Source organism: Glycine soja, chromosome 18, assembly GCF_004193775.1.
Source record: "Glycine soja cultivar W05 chromosome 18, ASM419377v2, whole genome shotgun sequence".
In the NCBI taxonomy this organism is placed as follows: domain Eukaryota; kingdom Viridiplantae; phylum Streptophyta; class Magnoliopsida; order Fabales; family Fabaceae; genus Glycine; species Glycine soja.
Genome location: NC_041019.1, coordinates 50,737,443 through 50,752,378, shown reverse-complemented (window position 1 = coordinate 50,752,378; position 14,936 = coordinate 50,737,443). Strand labels below are relative to the sequence as shown.

Here is a 14,936-nt window from a genome sequence, read left to right as displayed (position 1 = left end):
AAGAACTGTCAAACCAAGCCAAAAAGTTTTGGCCTTTGGGTTTTCCTCTCGGAAGAGAAAACAACCAAGCAAGAGCCTTTGGGTTTTTCGACCAAACCAAGCAAATGGAAAACGAAGACGCAGAAGAATAGTTTGGAAAAGAACTCAGAAATCAATGGAGAAAGAACCAAATATATGAAAAACCAAAACGCAGAAGGATAGTCTTGAAAAGAACTCAAAAATCATTTTTCGGCCAATCCAAGCAAAGAATTGCTAAACCAAGCCAAAAAGCTTTGGCCTTTGGGTTTTCCTCTCGGAAGAGAAAACAACCAAGCAACAGCCTTTCGATTTTTCGGCCAAAACAATAGGAGAGTGATGGATTCCCTTATTCCTGTCCAGCATTTGGAGAACAACAACACCAAAGCATTGTCTTGAATTGCAGTGGAATGAGAGAGAATGAAGAACAGGTAGGAGAAAAAAGAAAGAGAATGAGAAAGAGAAACGATGGAGAGAGAATGTGCATTTTCTATCAACAAAGATAATTGTGCGTTTTCAAATTCTGAAGGGAAATAATTGATACCGCATTAATTACGATTTTTGAAAATACAAACGTCTTAGAATGGGTAAAGCATCCAATAACTCATTTATTTTTTTTTATTTAAAAAAAAACGTAAATGTTAAAATTTGATAGGCCAACACGTCACCAAAATTTGATGTTGACGTTTTTGGGGAAAAAACGGGAACAACACATTGCGACAACTTGGCATCCAGGATCTTGTTTGTATAATGATAAATGATTAATTAACTTATAAGAGTTTATTATTATAATAGGTTATATAATTAATTAAAAAATAATTAATTTAAAATTAACTAAACTAACTCTAGTTATATTATATTAAGATCAAGTTGAAATAACCTAGATAAAACCTATATTTTTGCTAAGAAATTCTTCACACATTTTCATTCGTTCATTGATTGAACTCATGCGGGACAATAATAAAATAATGGGAAGGGAAATGGGTGTTCAACAAGGCGGTGGAAATATCCTCTACAACACTCTTAAATCTAAACAAAATCCTCTTGACAGAGAAGAAAAGGGAAGAAAAACAGAAGGGTTAAAACGGAAAAGATTGAAAAACTAGAGGGAAAAAGGGAAAAAAAGAAGAAAAGTATCAGTCATTGATCTCTAAAGAGAGAGATTTAACGGTTGAAAATACTGTTTCCACGATAGGAGACATGCTATTGAACTCTGATAATGATGAACTCATGGACATCTATGTGTTTTTTTCAGTTGCATAATGATGAACTGATTCTTTTAAGAGAGGAATGATTTTTAAACATTCTAAATTTTCAAATATATGAATAATACTTTTGATTTCTTTGTAATTCTCTCTTTTTGTATTATCACGTTAGCTAGCTCCATGGATAAGGAGAGAAGTAAAGAAGAAAAAAGTAAGAGAAAAAAGAGAATAGATAAAAAATTTATAGATTTTTGTTTGAATTGAAGAAAAAAAAAAGTTAAATTTTCTCTTTACTAGTCTGATTGAATAGAAAAGTAGAGAAAAAGAAAATAATCTTTAAAAAAAAATATATTTAATATATATATATAATAATATTTTAATATAATAAATAATGTTACCAATTTCTTCACCTATGCATCTACCGATCCAACAATTCCATCACCCTTTGAAATAAAACAAAGTACAAAAAATAATATTAAATAGCTCAATTATAAACTGTACATCACTAAAGCTTTTTCTCTGTGAACATTAATTGTAGTGGGGTAGCAAACATCGCGTCAACAAGCATGAAGCAATAATCATAAAAAAGAAAATAATTTTAGGCTCAGATCAGAAAACTTCAACTATTTAATATTCATACTTGTAATGAGTCTGGAGTCTGTATTTTTTAAAAATAACAAAATTTTGTTAAATTTACCTTGTACTGTCCCTTCTCTGTCAGTTGTCTTTATCTTATTGTCCTGTTTTCTATCAATCCAAACAATACGTTAGTGTCCAATAGCGCATTAGATATCCAAAAATAAATTTGTTCTTTCAAAGAATAATAATGAACCTGGGAATATTCCCCCACGGTTATAATTAATAATTTTTATTTTCAAGGAAGAATTCACTATTATGGGATAAAGTACATTACAGTAATTGTACTTATAAACTTATTATATATTTTATAATTTATTTACTTATCCGTCTCAAGGAAAAAAAAAAAAAGAGAGCAGCTAATTTTGTTAATTTATTTTATATAAGTAGAGGATACTTTACCAAAATCAAATTATACACACACTTCAAAAACTTTTAGAATGATTGGAAAGCAAGAGTTGTCTCGTTATGTCCTGAAAAGCAGAAGCTATGTTTCTGGTACATCTCCCGAAGGCCAAATGAAATCAGGCCACAATGCAATAGTGAGATATTTCATCTATCTTTATTTTATTTAAGAAATTGGATGTGTTTGATTTGCATTTTTATTTTTTAAAAATTGTTTTTTAGAATTTTAAAAATATATTTAGTTTGATTTTTTATTTTTTATTTTTAGGAAATAAAAATACTAAAAATTTATAATATATTGATTTCTTGTTTTTTTTGTATTTTTAGATTTACTTAAAATTGTATTTCTTATCATTATATTTTTATTTTACTTAAAATGAGATTTTTGTTTTCAATTAAAAACACTGAATACAAAATTTTATTATTTTTATTTTTTGGTTATTTTTTTTTTCATTTTCACTGAAAATATTTTTAAAAATTCAACTAAACACATTTTTATCACAATTTTATATTTTTAGTAAAAATGAAATTAAAAAACAGTCATATCAAACATCCCTTAATTTATTGAGCACTCATTATAAACTATGAGTCATTTAACTAGTAAGTCAATAGTTTAATCCGATGAATAAGTATAAATAATATAAAACATAAGTGCATTCTAAACTTGCGATATAAATAATAGTAAAAGTGTTTTTTTTTTATAAAAACCTCTTCCTTCCCTTTTCTTTTCAATTTGAAAATAAGTACTTTTCTACTAAAAATCATGTAAAATTTTCTTTCATTTCGATACTTTTAAGATTATCAAGCCAAATGTGATAATTTTCCATCCATCTTTTATTTTAAATATTTCACTAATATTATAAATCTTATCATATGTACATATATATATATATATATATATATATATATATTTTTTTTTTTTTTTCTTTTTTCCTATAAGTATTAGATGGTATTTAAGGTATGTAAATATTTTCCTTTTGTAAATGCTGAGGTGCCTACACCCTATATATGCATTGCATAGCTAATTCCGAAAGGGCACTTGTGTTGGAAAGAATGGACAGCTCCATTTTTCGCCTTATAGTTTCGTCGTGTCTTCTTTTTACTTTCCTGCTGGAAGCTGTTCATGGCAGCAAAAAGGCAAGCTTGTTGTTGCTCATTTACCTATAACAGTTTCTACCATGAAATTATGATGTTTTTTTTGTTTGTGATGTTGCTGAATTTCCCAGCATTTGCATTAATGCTTGGCTGCATGTTTGCAGTGTTACATTGTATACTTGGGAGCTCATTCTCATGGTCCTAGCCCTACCTCTCTTGACCTCGAAATCGCTTCCCATTCTCATTATGATTTACTAGCTTCAGTCTTGGGAAGGTATAAATAATATCATGGATTTAATTTTGCTTTTCTTTTTCAGGGTGTACAATTTTTTTATTAACTATTATTTACTTATATATTTCTTTTTATGGCGAAATTATATATTATTAAATCATTAAAGAAGAACTGAAAAAATAGATATCATTATAGAAGATTGGAAGATTGAAAAAATAATGGATCAAATAAATTTTTTAAAAAGATATAAAACAAAATTAATTAAACCAACAAATAAAATAAAACAGCGAATAAATAGTAAAACAACTTTGTAGAGATGAAAACTGATTTTTTACAAGAACTAAAATCATATATTATTATTTACTTAAAAAAAATTTAATATTATATTTCAAGAGTCTATTTGAGAATAATGTAAAAAAAAATGTTCTGGGTGATTTATACATGAACAGTGAGGAGAAAGCGAAAGAAGCAATTATTTACTCATATAATAAACACATCAATGGCTTGGCTGCGCTACTTGAGGAGGAAGAAGCAGCAGATATTGCAAGTAAGCATGCTTCGAAGCATAGTTTCTCAGTCAAATTCAATTTTGTTTCAAATTTATCAGTTAACACAAATAATGTTTTGAATGGCGCATAGAAAACCCAAATGTGGTGTCTGTGTTCTTGAGCAAAGAACATAAACTGCTCACAACTCGGTCTTGGGAATTTCTTGGACTAGACAGTAATAGTAAGGACTCTGCATGGCAAAAGGGGAGATTTGGTGAAAATACAATAATTGGTAACATCGACACAGGTAAGCTCTATTACTTACTGTACTCTCTACTCACGTTACAAATTATTCGTTGTAGGTTGTTTTTTATTCACTTCTCAGATAACATTCTGTACCAGTGATAATCATCGGAACCAATTTTGCTAATAGCTGCAAATAATGCTATAACTTGCTTTATGAGTATTCAAGTAAAAACATAATTTTAAATAAAAAAACATTAAAAACACAATGTTTAAGATAAATTTTGCCTGCTGTCAAAAAAAGATAAATTTGCCTTATTTGAAATTTATTTGCTAACAAAACTTGGTAATTTTGAATTTCCATCTCAATATTAAATTGTGTTTTAGAGAGATCGAGAGAAGTAAAAAAGAAGAAGTGAGAAATAGAACTGAAGTAGAGATTTTTTTATAAGAAAAATAGAGCGAAAGTTAACTCTCTGAGATTATTTTATTTTAAAAACAAACAAATAATAGTATTATCTTTATCTTTAATAAAAATGATATTATTAAATAATGTAAATAGTGTAATGCTGAAATAAATAGTGTAATATTAAAATATTAAGAAAATAATAAAACTATCATCCGCCCAGTATCAATATCTTGAACTAGTATAATATTGGATTGATAAAATAATATTATAAATATATAGTGCAATAGTTAAAATAAGTATAATATAATAATATCTAATAATAATGACATTTTTTATGGAAAAATAGAATAAACTTTTTTTTAGTGAAAAAAATATAACTATGATGCCCTTGACCATTTAATAATGCAACAAAAGAGTAAAAAGAAAAGAAAAAAAAACCTACCTGACAAAAAGGTAAAAATAATGCAATAACTATGATGCGCATGACCATTTAATAATTTATAACGCAATAGGATAAATGATCACTTTTCGTAAAAAAAAAAAGGATCATTTTAACCGTTTCACTTTAAGACTTTTGTTATATATATAATTTGAAAAGTGAGATATCATTCTCTTTATTATTTTAATTAGATATTTTTAATATCTTTATTTTCGCTTTTTTAGGTTTATTTACATTAGCTTTGTAACTATTAAAAAAATGTCTCATAAATGTTTCAAACTACTTTTCGTTTTATTTTTTTCTATTTTTTATTGTCTTAATTTTTTCAATCTACTTTTTTTGTCTCTATTTTTAAATTAAGTTTTAATATATTTTTAAAAAATATAAATAAATTAAAGTAATCTTATATTATAATTCAAATTATTTTAAACACTGCAACCAAGCATAAGAATTAATATAATTAAGTTATTATTTTCTAACTTCGAATTAGCAACGTTCTGTACAAACAAAATGTTAGTCACTTGTATCATGACATCTTCACTCCAAATTGAAGTTAAAAAATAATTATATAACTAAAGTTAATTAAGCATTGTTTTAATCTAAAACAACAAATAATAAATCCGCATTCTTTAATTTAATGCTAATTTTCTTCCTTGAACAGGTGTTTGGCCTGAATCCGAGAGCTTCAGTGATAATGGATTTGGCTCCGTCCCATCAAAATGGCGAGGGGGTAACGTTTGTCAAATTAACAAACTCCCTGGCTCCAACAGAAATCCATGCAACAGGTTACTTTTCTCTTTTAATACATTCTTCCAAGTTTTTCAAATGTATGATAAATACACAGTTTAATTTGTGCATAATCATTTAATTTGATATGAACACAATTCATAACTAACGGTTTTTAGGCCTAGATATATTCTTCTTTGTGAAAAAAAGAATAGAAAAAAATGGAATCCATGTGGGAAAGCTAAGTTGAACTGGTTAACCAATTAAAATAGCTAGACTTATAAAGTCAGAAACAAAATGAAAGACAAATTACAATTACATGCATGCAGCTATATGTAGCTTGTTTGGCTTCCTGAGAACATGGACTCAACTAGTTAATGACCACATCTCATGGTGCTAGGTGACGAATCCGGTTAAGAATGGAAAACCAATGGTGTCATCGACAGCTTTCTTATTTTCTTAACCATTTGTTCATTATGAAAAAATAATTCTAACTAATTCAAAATTCAATGGAATGTCTCTCAAAAAGATTAAGAGCAATGCTACCCATATATATATATATATATATATATCTTCTACTATCTTCTACTATATGTTCTAACACGCTTTTATTATTTATTAAAGTTTATTATAAATATCAAAATTACAATTGTCGTTTATTAAATAAAGACTGAGTTTCCCACACAAATATCTACTCCCATCATCCTATTATAATTATTGTATAAAAAAAATTATTTTAAAATAATAGTCATTTTAAATTTTTAATATAAAATTAATTATCTTTTTTCAGTTATATCTCTTATAATATTAATATAAATAACAAAAAAATCAATTAAGAATAATATAAAATTAATTTTATAAAATTATTAATCTCTTTTATTTATTCATATATTATTTTTTCTTGATTTGTTACCCGATCTTTTTTTAGATTAAGACTAAAAATTGAAAACTTTTTCCATTTTTTTAATCATCGATTAGATTGATAAAAATTAAGAAGTAAGATTTTGGTGAAATTAATCACTTTACTTACCATTTTTACCTAAATTATAAGTAAAGAAGCAATAGGAATTAGAATAAACAGTGCAATAACAATAAATGCAAGAATATTTACTTCCATAATTTTTATTATGTTTTATTTCTCTTAAATTTTTAATAAAAAATTCAGGATTTAATCTCATAATAAGAAGACAATTATTTTAGGATAAAGAAAGTAACTTCTAATAAATTTGAATAGTAGAAAGTATTATTTTTTCATCATTCTAGTTTGTTTTACAAGGTAAGAAAAAAATTAATAAATTGATGAAAAAAAATTTATAATTTTACAAAAATAACCTTATTAAAAGAATAGTACTAATATTACATTGAAAAATTAAAATAAAACTTGTTAGGGATATTAGTGAAAAAAAATTAATATTATTTTTAAATAAAACTTATTTGACTAACCTATTTATTTTTAAATAAAAAACTTTTTCCAAAACTATTATTTTTTTATGATATTTAAAAATTGAAAATGATGATAATTAAATTTGTGTATCCAGAGTGTGAAACACATATAAAATTGATTATTAAAAAATAAAAATTCAAACTTAATTATTAAATGTATATAAAGTGTAACAAATTAATTATACAGATAATTTAATAATAAATTAATTCTTAAATTTTATAATTTAATATCAAATTAATTTTTAAAAATTAAAATTTATTATAATATTATAACTTAAATATTATAACTTAACGCGATATAATGATATTATAAATTTAATGAAAAAATTAATTTATTATACATTTTACATATACAAGAACTAAATACATATTTTTTATTTTTTTTTTAAAATTAATTTATTATCAGATGATATTTTTAAGGATTATTTATGTTTATTTTAATTATTTTTTTCTTTTTTTAATCATGAAAGTGACAACAAACGAGGGTGAGAGGTTTTCATTAATGGCAATACGACAAATAATTTAAACTTTTTGCAGGTTGACTTTGACAGCTTGCCTCACATCGCAGTCACGCCTGTCAATTGATTTTGATATGTCAATCATTTCGAACTTTAACAACAGGATTTTTTTCTCTCTTAAATTTTGTTTATTTTGACAATAATTTTTAAATAAAAAATTCAATCAATCATTATAATATATTTACCTTTATTTCTTATAAAAAAGAAACTAAGGGAGTACTAAATTTGTATCAATGCATTGTATATTAATTATGTATTTTTTTAACATTAATTATTTAAAACTGACTAATTAAGGTAGATTCTCCAAACATCATTTGTTTACTTTTGATAATTTCCATCTAGATTCCTTCATCTTATCTATAATGTCCCAATAAACAGGAAGCTGATTGGAGCAAGATTCTTTAACAAAGCTTTCGAGGCAGCCAATGGGCAACTTGATCCATCTAACGAAACAGCACGTGATTTTGTGGGGCATGGAACCCATACTCTATCAACCGCAGGGGGAAATTTTGTCCCAGGAGCGAGTGTATTTGCCGTTGGCAATGGCACTGCAAAGGGTGGGTCACCAAGAGCTAGGGTTGCAGCTTACAAAGTGTGTTGGTCTCTTACTGATTCTGGAAATTGTTACGGGGCTGATGTGTTAGCTGCTATTGACCAAGCCATAGATGATGGCGTTGATATCATCAATCTTTCTGCTGGTGGAGGCTACGTTGTGACTCCAGAAGGAGGAAAATTTACAGATGAGGTTTCCATTGGGGCATTACATGCAATTGCTAGAAACATACTTTTAGTTGCCTCTGCAGGGAATGATGGACCCACACCTGGAACTGTTCTCAATGTGGCTCCTTGGGTCTTCACAATTGCTGCTAGCACATTAGACAGAGACTTTAGCAGTAATTTAACCATCAACAATAGGCAGCAAATTACGGTATCTTCTAACTATTGGGTGACTTTGAAACTTGCTAAAATTATTTGTTTGTTATGGACATCTAGGTAAAAAATATTGCAATTAAGTTTTCATATCTTGAAATAAGTGGAAAAAAATGTTAAATTATTTGAATATAAAAATGGTCATCATTGTCTTTCTATTTTTTCATTTTTACTTTTTTTTTTCCCTGGCATTGAAACGTAAGCTGAGATATAAAACGAAATAAAAATATAAAAATATAAATTTTACTATTATTATTATTTTCTTTCTCTTCAAACAAAGGAAATCTTAGTGTTATCGTTCTATTTCTATTATACGTACCAGGGAGCCAGTCTTTTCGTAACTTTGCCACCCAATCAAACCTTTTCTCTGATCCTTGCGACTGATGCTAAGCTTGCTAATGCGACATGTGGAGATGCGTAAGTAGAAGCTTTTCTACAAATTGAAACACCTTGTTTTATTTTTATTTTTTTGGCACAGAAACACCTTGTTAATTTACCAGTATAATTATTGAATATTTGTTCTTTATATGTATATTGTTGCATGCAGTGCATTTTGCAAGCCTGGAACACTTGATCCTGAAAAAGTAAAAGGGAAAATAGTGCGTTGTAGTAGAGATGGAAAAATAACATCCGTTGCCGAGGGTCAGGAAGCTCTATCTAATGGCGCCGTGGCAATGCTTTTGGGCAATCAAAATCAAAATGGGAGAACCCTTCTTGCAGAGCCTCATGTTTTGTCTACTGTGACCGACAGTGAAGGCATTCAAATCACAACGCCACCCAGATCGCAGAACCCTACGTAATTATATCTCGTTCTTTTAAAATTTGTTTAAATGACATCCCTACAAAAGAAGTGCTTCATTTTTTTTTATTTTATTTTCATATGTTCACATATGTACGTTTTATATATTTATCTTGCAGTGGGGACGAGGACGACATCCCTATAGAAACGGGTGCTACAATAAGAATGTCCCCAGCAAGAACATTATTTGGAATAAAGCCAGCTCCAGTTATGGCTTCATTTTCATCTAGAGGACCCAATAAGATTCAACCATCAATACTCAAGGTGCATATCCACGTTAATTATTATTGGATTTCTTATACAGAAATATTAGGAATATATTCTTTTAAAGTGCTTATATATTTTATTAGAAATTCTTAATTCTCTTATATTTCAGCCCGATGTGACTGCGCCTGGTGTGAACATACTTGCTGCCTATTCAGAATTGGCAAGTGCATCGAACTTGCTAGTAGACAATCGTCGAGGGTTTAAATTCAATGTATTACAAGGAACTTCTGTGTCTTGTCCTCATGTCGCTGGTATTGCTGGACTTATCAAAACACTTCATCCTAATTGGAGTCCTGCAGCTATTAAATCAGCGATCATGACCACAGGTAGGCATGACCACAGCTATTAAATCATCCTAATTGGAACTTCTATGTTTTGTTCATAGCTCTTTTTGAACTAAGTTATATCTTTTTTTTGTCGGATCATATCTATCTCTGGCGGAATCTTTAGTTGAATTCTTTTCTAACAAAATTTAAATTCAAAAATTTATTTATGATTATTTTATTTTATAAAAAAATTGATAAAAATGATTAAGATGATATATAAGTAAATTTAATAATTAGACGGATACAAAAAATATCATATATAAATTTAAAGTTTAAATATATTTTTATTTTAATTGAGTCCCATATAAAATAATAATTTTGTTTTTTATTATTGACATTTTTTTAATTTTTATTATAAAAAAATATAAAATATAAATATTTATTAGGAATAAAATATATATTTAACAATGATGTAAAATTTGATTTAACTTATTTGATTTTAAATTAATTTCCTCATATGATTAAAAAATGAATTTCCTCCTCTTGTGTGTGGAATGTATAATGTGATATGAGAATGATATTCTTATTTTAATAATATAAACAAATTAAACGTGGATGATATAAAATAATCAAGATTAATTAAAACTTTAATTTATGATTACTTTAAAAAGTTATTTATATTTATCTTTTATTTTATTAACATGTTGGTTCGAATAAATAATGTTGGATCAAGTGGTCTTGAAATAATTAAGAAGGGAGAGTTGAATTAATTATTAATGTGTCTTGATTAATTAAAAAATATCTTTCTTAATATTACTAGATTCAATTAGGCTTTACTATTAAGTTAAGAGAAAGTATAGAACAGAAACAATAATTTAGACAAAAGTAAAACGGAAATAAAAAGTACATAGCGGAAAAGTAAAGAGTGTAGTAAAGAAGAAAACAAACACAAATTTTTATATTAGTTCGACAACAACCCGTATCTACATCCAGTCTGCAAGTAATTATCGGTTCTTGAGATTTTTTCTAACCTTGTAAAATCTTTTACAAGCAATGAGCCCCAAAGGATGTCTCCTTTGTGCTCAATGTAACATCAAGTGGATGTATGTTCCACTTGAACTGATTCACAAGAGATGTACCATCTCTTGTTCTCAGTATTACAACCCAAGTAGATGCACGTTCTACTTGTAACATAAAGGATGTATGCTCCAATGTGTTAAGACAAAGATATCTTAGGCAATTAGTCATTTGAAATCTTTGTAGGATGAAACAAAAAATATTTCAAGCGGTTACTCTTTTGAAATCTTTTGTATAGAGGGAGGAGGAATGAATCAAAATAATTCTCAGACGGTTAGTTATTTGAATACTTTTGACAAAAGGGAAAAGGAATGAAGAAGAAGAATAATACAAGTTTTTTGCTAATGAACTTTTCTTGATAAAGAGAGTATTGAACAAAAACTAATAGAAAAATGTTGAGAATAATTGAATGAAATTAGTTTTTAAAATTTTTGTCATAGTCACATATTTATAATCATTTGATGACTTAAGTTAAAGTTTGTGACTCTTGGTAATTTCTTCAAAACTAGTCACTTTAAAAGTTGTGACTTTCTTGAAAACTAGTCACTGGTAATCGATTATCATCATAGTCTAATCGATTACATATCAATAGGTGTGAGTCTTTATGTTTAAATTTGAAAACTAAAACGTTTAGAAACACTGGTAATCGATTACAAATATTGTGTAATCGATTACACAAGTTTGAAATTGTTTTATTAGAAGTTGTGACTCTTGAAATTTAAAATCTAACGTTTTAAAACACTGGTAATCGATTACATGCTCATGATAATTAATTACAGTTTTGTAAATCAGTTTAAAAAGAATATTGATTACTGATAATCAATTACTGTCTTCTGATAATCGATTACCAGAGAGTAAAACTCTTGATAAAAGATTTTTTGTGAAAAATTCTCTTAAACAAAATTGTTCTATTCAATATTTTGAAAAACTTTTTTAATACTTATCTTAATTGATTCTTCTCTTGATTCTTTACTTGAATCTTGATTTTTGATTGAATGATTATTTGATTCTTGAAACTTGCTTTGATTGAACGACTTTTTATTCTTGAAACTTACTTGATTCTTGATTCTTGACTTGAGTCTTTGGCATCATTAAAATAAATTTGAAAAGCATTGTTTCCACAAATATTACTGGAGATGATACCTTAAGAAACTTTTCAATTTTCACCATATAAAAATGTAGTTTATATTTCTATTTTTTTATTTCTTATAAAAAATTGTTGGGTAATAACTTATTCCTTATAATAATCGTGCTCTTACGACTTTATTTTTAGGCTGGGGAGCTCTTAAGACTTAATAATGAACTGTGTCTATGTGTGTTTCACGGATAAGTCATAATATATATATGTCTTTTTCTTTTTCTTTAATTTTCTGGCAAAATTTCAAAATTCTAACTTGTTATATCCTTGCAGCAACCACACTTGACAACACAAATAGGCCAATACAGGATGCGTTTGATGATAAACTGGCAGATGCCTTTGCATATGGTTCAGGACATGTGCAACCGGAACTTGCGATAGATCCGGGACTTGTTTATGATCTATGCCTCGATGATTACTTGAACTTTTTGTGTGCTTCCGGATACGACCAACAACTCATCTCCGCACTCAATTTCAATGTCACATTCATTTGTAAAGGGTGTGACAGCGTAACAGACTTGAACTACCCTTCAATCACATTACCAAATCTTGGCCTAAAACCCTTAACCATTACTCGCACAGTCACAAATGTTGGACCACCAGCCACATACACTGCAAATGTCAACTCGCCTGCTGGATATACCATTGTCGTTGTGCCAAGATCCTTGACCTTCACGAAAATTGGTGAAAAGAAGAAATTCCAAGTTATTGTGCAGGCAAGCAGTGTAACTACGCGGGGAAAGTATGAATTCGGGGATTTGCGTTGGACAGATGGAAAGCATATAGTAAGGAGTCCTATTACAGTTAAGCGCAGATGAAAATTCCCCAATGGATTTGGTTTTTTTTGTATTGTGTGGATGCATGTTTAGATATAAGCTAGTTTGACTCTATATATATACCTAGGATTTCATGTTATGACATGACTGTGTTGTTCCTTGGTTATTATGTGGTTGTTTGGTTATCCAGTATCATTGTATAATAAGACGGAAGTATATAAAAATGTTCAAATATTAATGTTAGACATATGTCACCATTTTATTTCATACCACACTTTCTCTCTTCCTTTGCATTTTGCAAACATTACCAGAAAAAATAATCTATATCTATGGATGCCTTTTGCCTACAACTAAATGATATAAGTAAAATTCAACGATTCATACTCAACATTGTTTAATTTGGTGTATCTAATGTTCATCAAAACTCTTCAGGAACCTTTAAAAGTAACAATTTCTCCATTATTCTCCTAAGGTTTCTTATCTTAAATGATTCTCTTTAGAAACATGTACTTAACACATCTCACAAGAAAAACTCACCGGGATCATATCTGAATAGTATTGAAATTGAATCCCTTAAGTTTTAAATTTAAATTGTTTAGAAAAAAAATATGATTAAGAGAAAAAATTTAACTAAATAATGATCAGTTATGTTCATGAAAATTAGTCATCATAATATAAAAAAGTAACCAGTGTAAATAATATTTAGCATCTTGCATTGAATTTATTTTGGATGTAGGCAGGTAAAAAAAAAATCTCAAAAATAGTATCTTAAAAAGCCAAACAGATTATTGACTCGGTTAACATACTAAATCATTAGTCGAATCACTATGCCATTAGTTAAAAACCGCCCGAGCCAATGTCTTTATATTATTTTTCGCATCTATATATATTAGTTTAAACAACTTTATCATTTGAGTTTTGAGGTAAAAAAAAATAACAAGTGACAGTAAACATAAAATATTTGAATAATTATCAATCCACAACGTGAATATTTGGCTGCTATCCTTTGATTTGCGACAGATCTCGATTGTTGAATTAATCTAACAGTTGGGAGATTAACTCTAATAACTATTACATTAATCAAATAGTCGAGATCATACTCTAGAGGATAGGGCAACTATGGAGGATTCAAGTTTGTCAACAAGTTGGTAATATTAGAGAAATCGTGTAGAATAGACAAGATAAAGACTCACTATAACAAAGAAATTTAGTTCATTTAATTTAGTAATGTGTTTGAGTTGTGGTAAAGCTCTTAATGCTTATTTGAGTTCATTTTTTAAGAATAAAAAAATTGCTAGAAATATATATCTTAAAAATTGAAATAGATAAAAAATATTTAACTATGTTTTACTCATTGTTTTGTAGAAGGAAAAAAAACTAAATATTTCATTAAAAAAGGAAAATGAAACTTTTAGGCTAAATTAGTAATTTGATTCCATTATATTTAATTTTTTTAATTAGATCCTTTTTGTAATAAGATAAATGTTTCAATTTAATTTTTTATTTTTCAAAAACGTTTGAACGTGTCCATTCCGTCTAATTTGATGTGGGCACCATTTGAATTTTTCAGGCTAAATTTTTAATTTTGTTTACCTTTAATTCTTGATTTACGATTTTGATTCATCTAATTTTCTTACAATATTAGCGTCATATTTTAGGAAATATTCAGTTTTAGTCTAATCCTCAATATTTCCATATGTTTATTTCTTTTATTTTTTTATGCATTTTAATTAACATTGACGATTGAAAATTAATATTTAATAACAAAAAATTAATTTAATCAATTAAAATATAAAAAATAAAAGACATAAATGTATGTAAAGTTGGAC

The 14,936-nt window shown here is 27.5% G+C and overlaps 1 protein-coding gene across 1 annotated transcript; it reads left to right on the top strand.

Moving 5' to 3' along the window:
* Nucleotides 1-3,255: 3,255 nt before the first annotated feature.
* LOC114395013 (subtilisin-like protease Glyma18g48580) lies at nt 3,256-13,350 on the top strand. The gene is made up of 11 exons (XM_028356703.1): nt 3,256-3,398; nt 3,521-3,630; nt 4,038-4,135; nt 4,228-4,383; nt 5,829-5,952; nt 8,233-8,782; nt 9,107-9,201; nt 9,332-9,580; nt 9,703-9,847; nt 9,960-10,176; nt 12,605-13,350. Exons 1-11 carry the CDS (start codon nt 3,270-3,272, stop codon nt 13,147-13,149), a joined length of 2,418 nt encoding a protein of 805 aa, XP_028212504.1. The 5' UTR covers nt 3,256-3,269; the 3' UTR covers nt 13,150-13,350.
* Nucleotides 13,351-14,936: the final 1,586 nt, after the last annotated feature.

What these genes read in the sequence shown, in the direction of transcription:
- LOC114395013 (XM_028356703.1), top strand. Translation starts at nt 3,270, where the DNA reads ATGCATTGCATAGCTAATTCCGAAAGGGCACTTGTGTTGGAAAGAATG. An exon ending in CTAGCTTCAGTCTTGGGAAG is followed by an intron (nt 3,631 to 4,037) that starts GTATAAATAATA and finishes ATACATGAACAG; the next exon opens with TGAGGAGAAAGCGAAAGAAG. An exon ending in TTCAACCATCAATACTCAAG is followed by an intron (nt 9,848 to 9,959) that starts GTGCATATCCAC and finishes CTTATATTTCAG; the next exon opens with CCCGATGTGACTGCGCCTGG.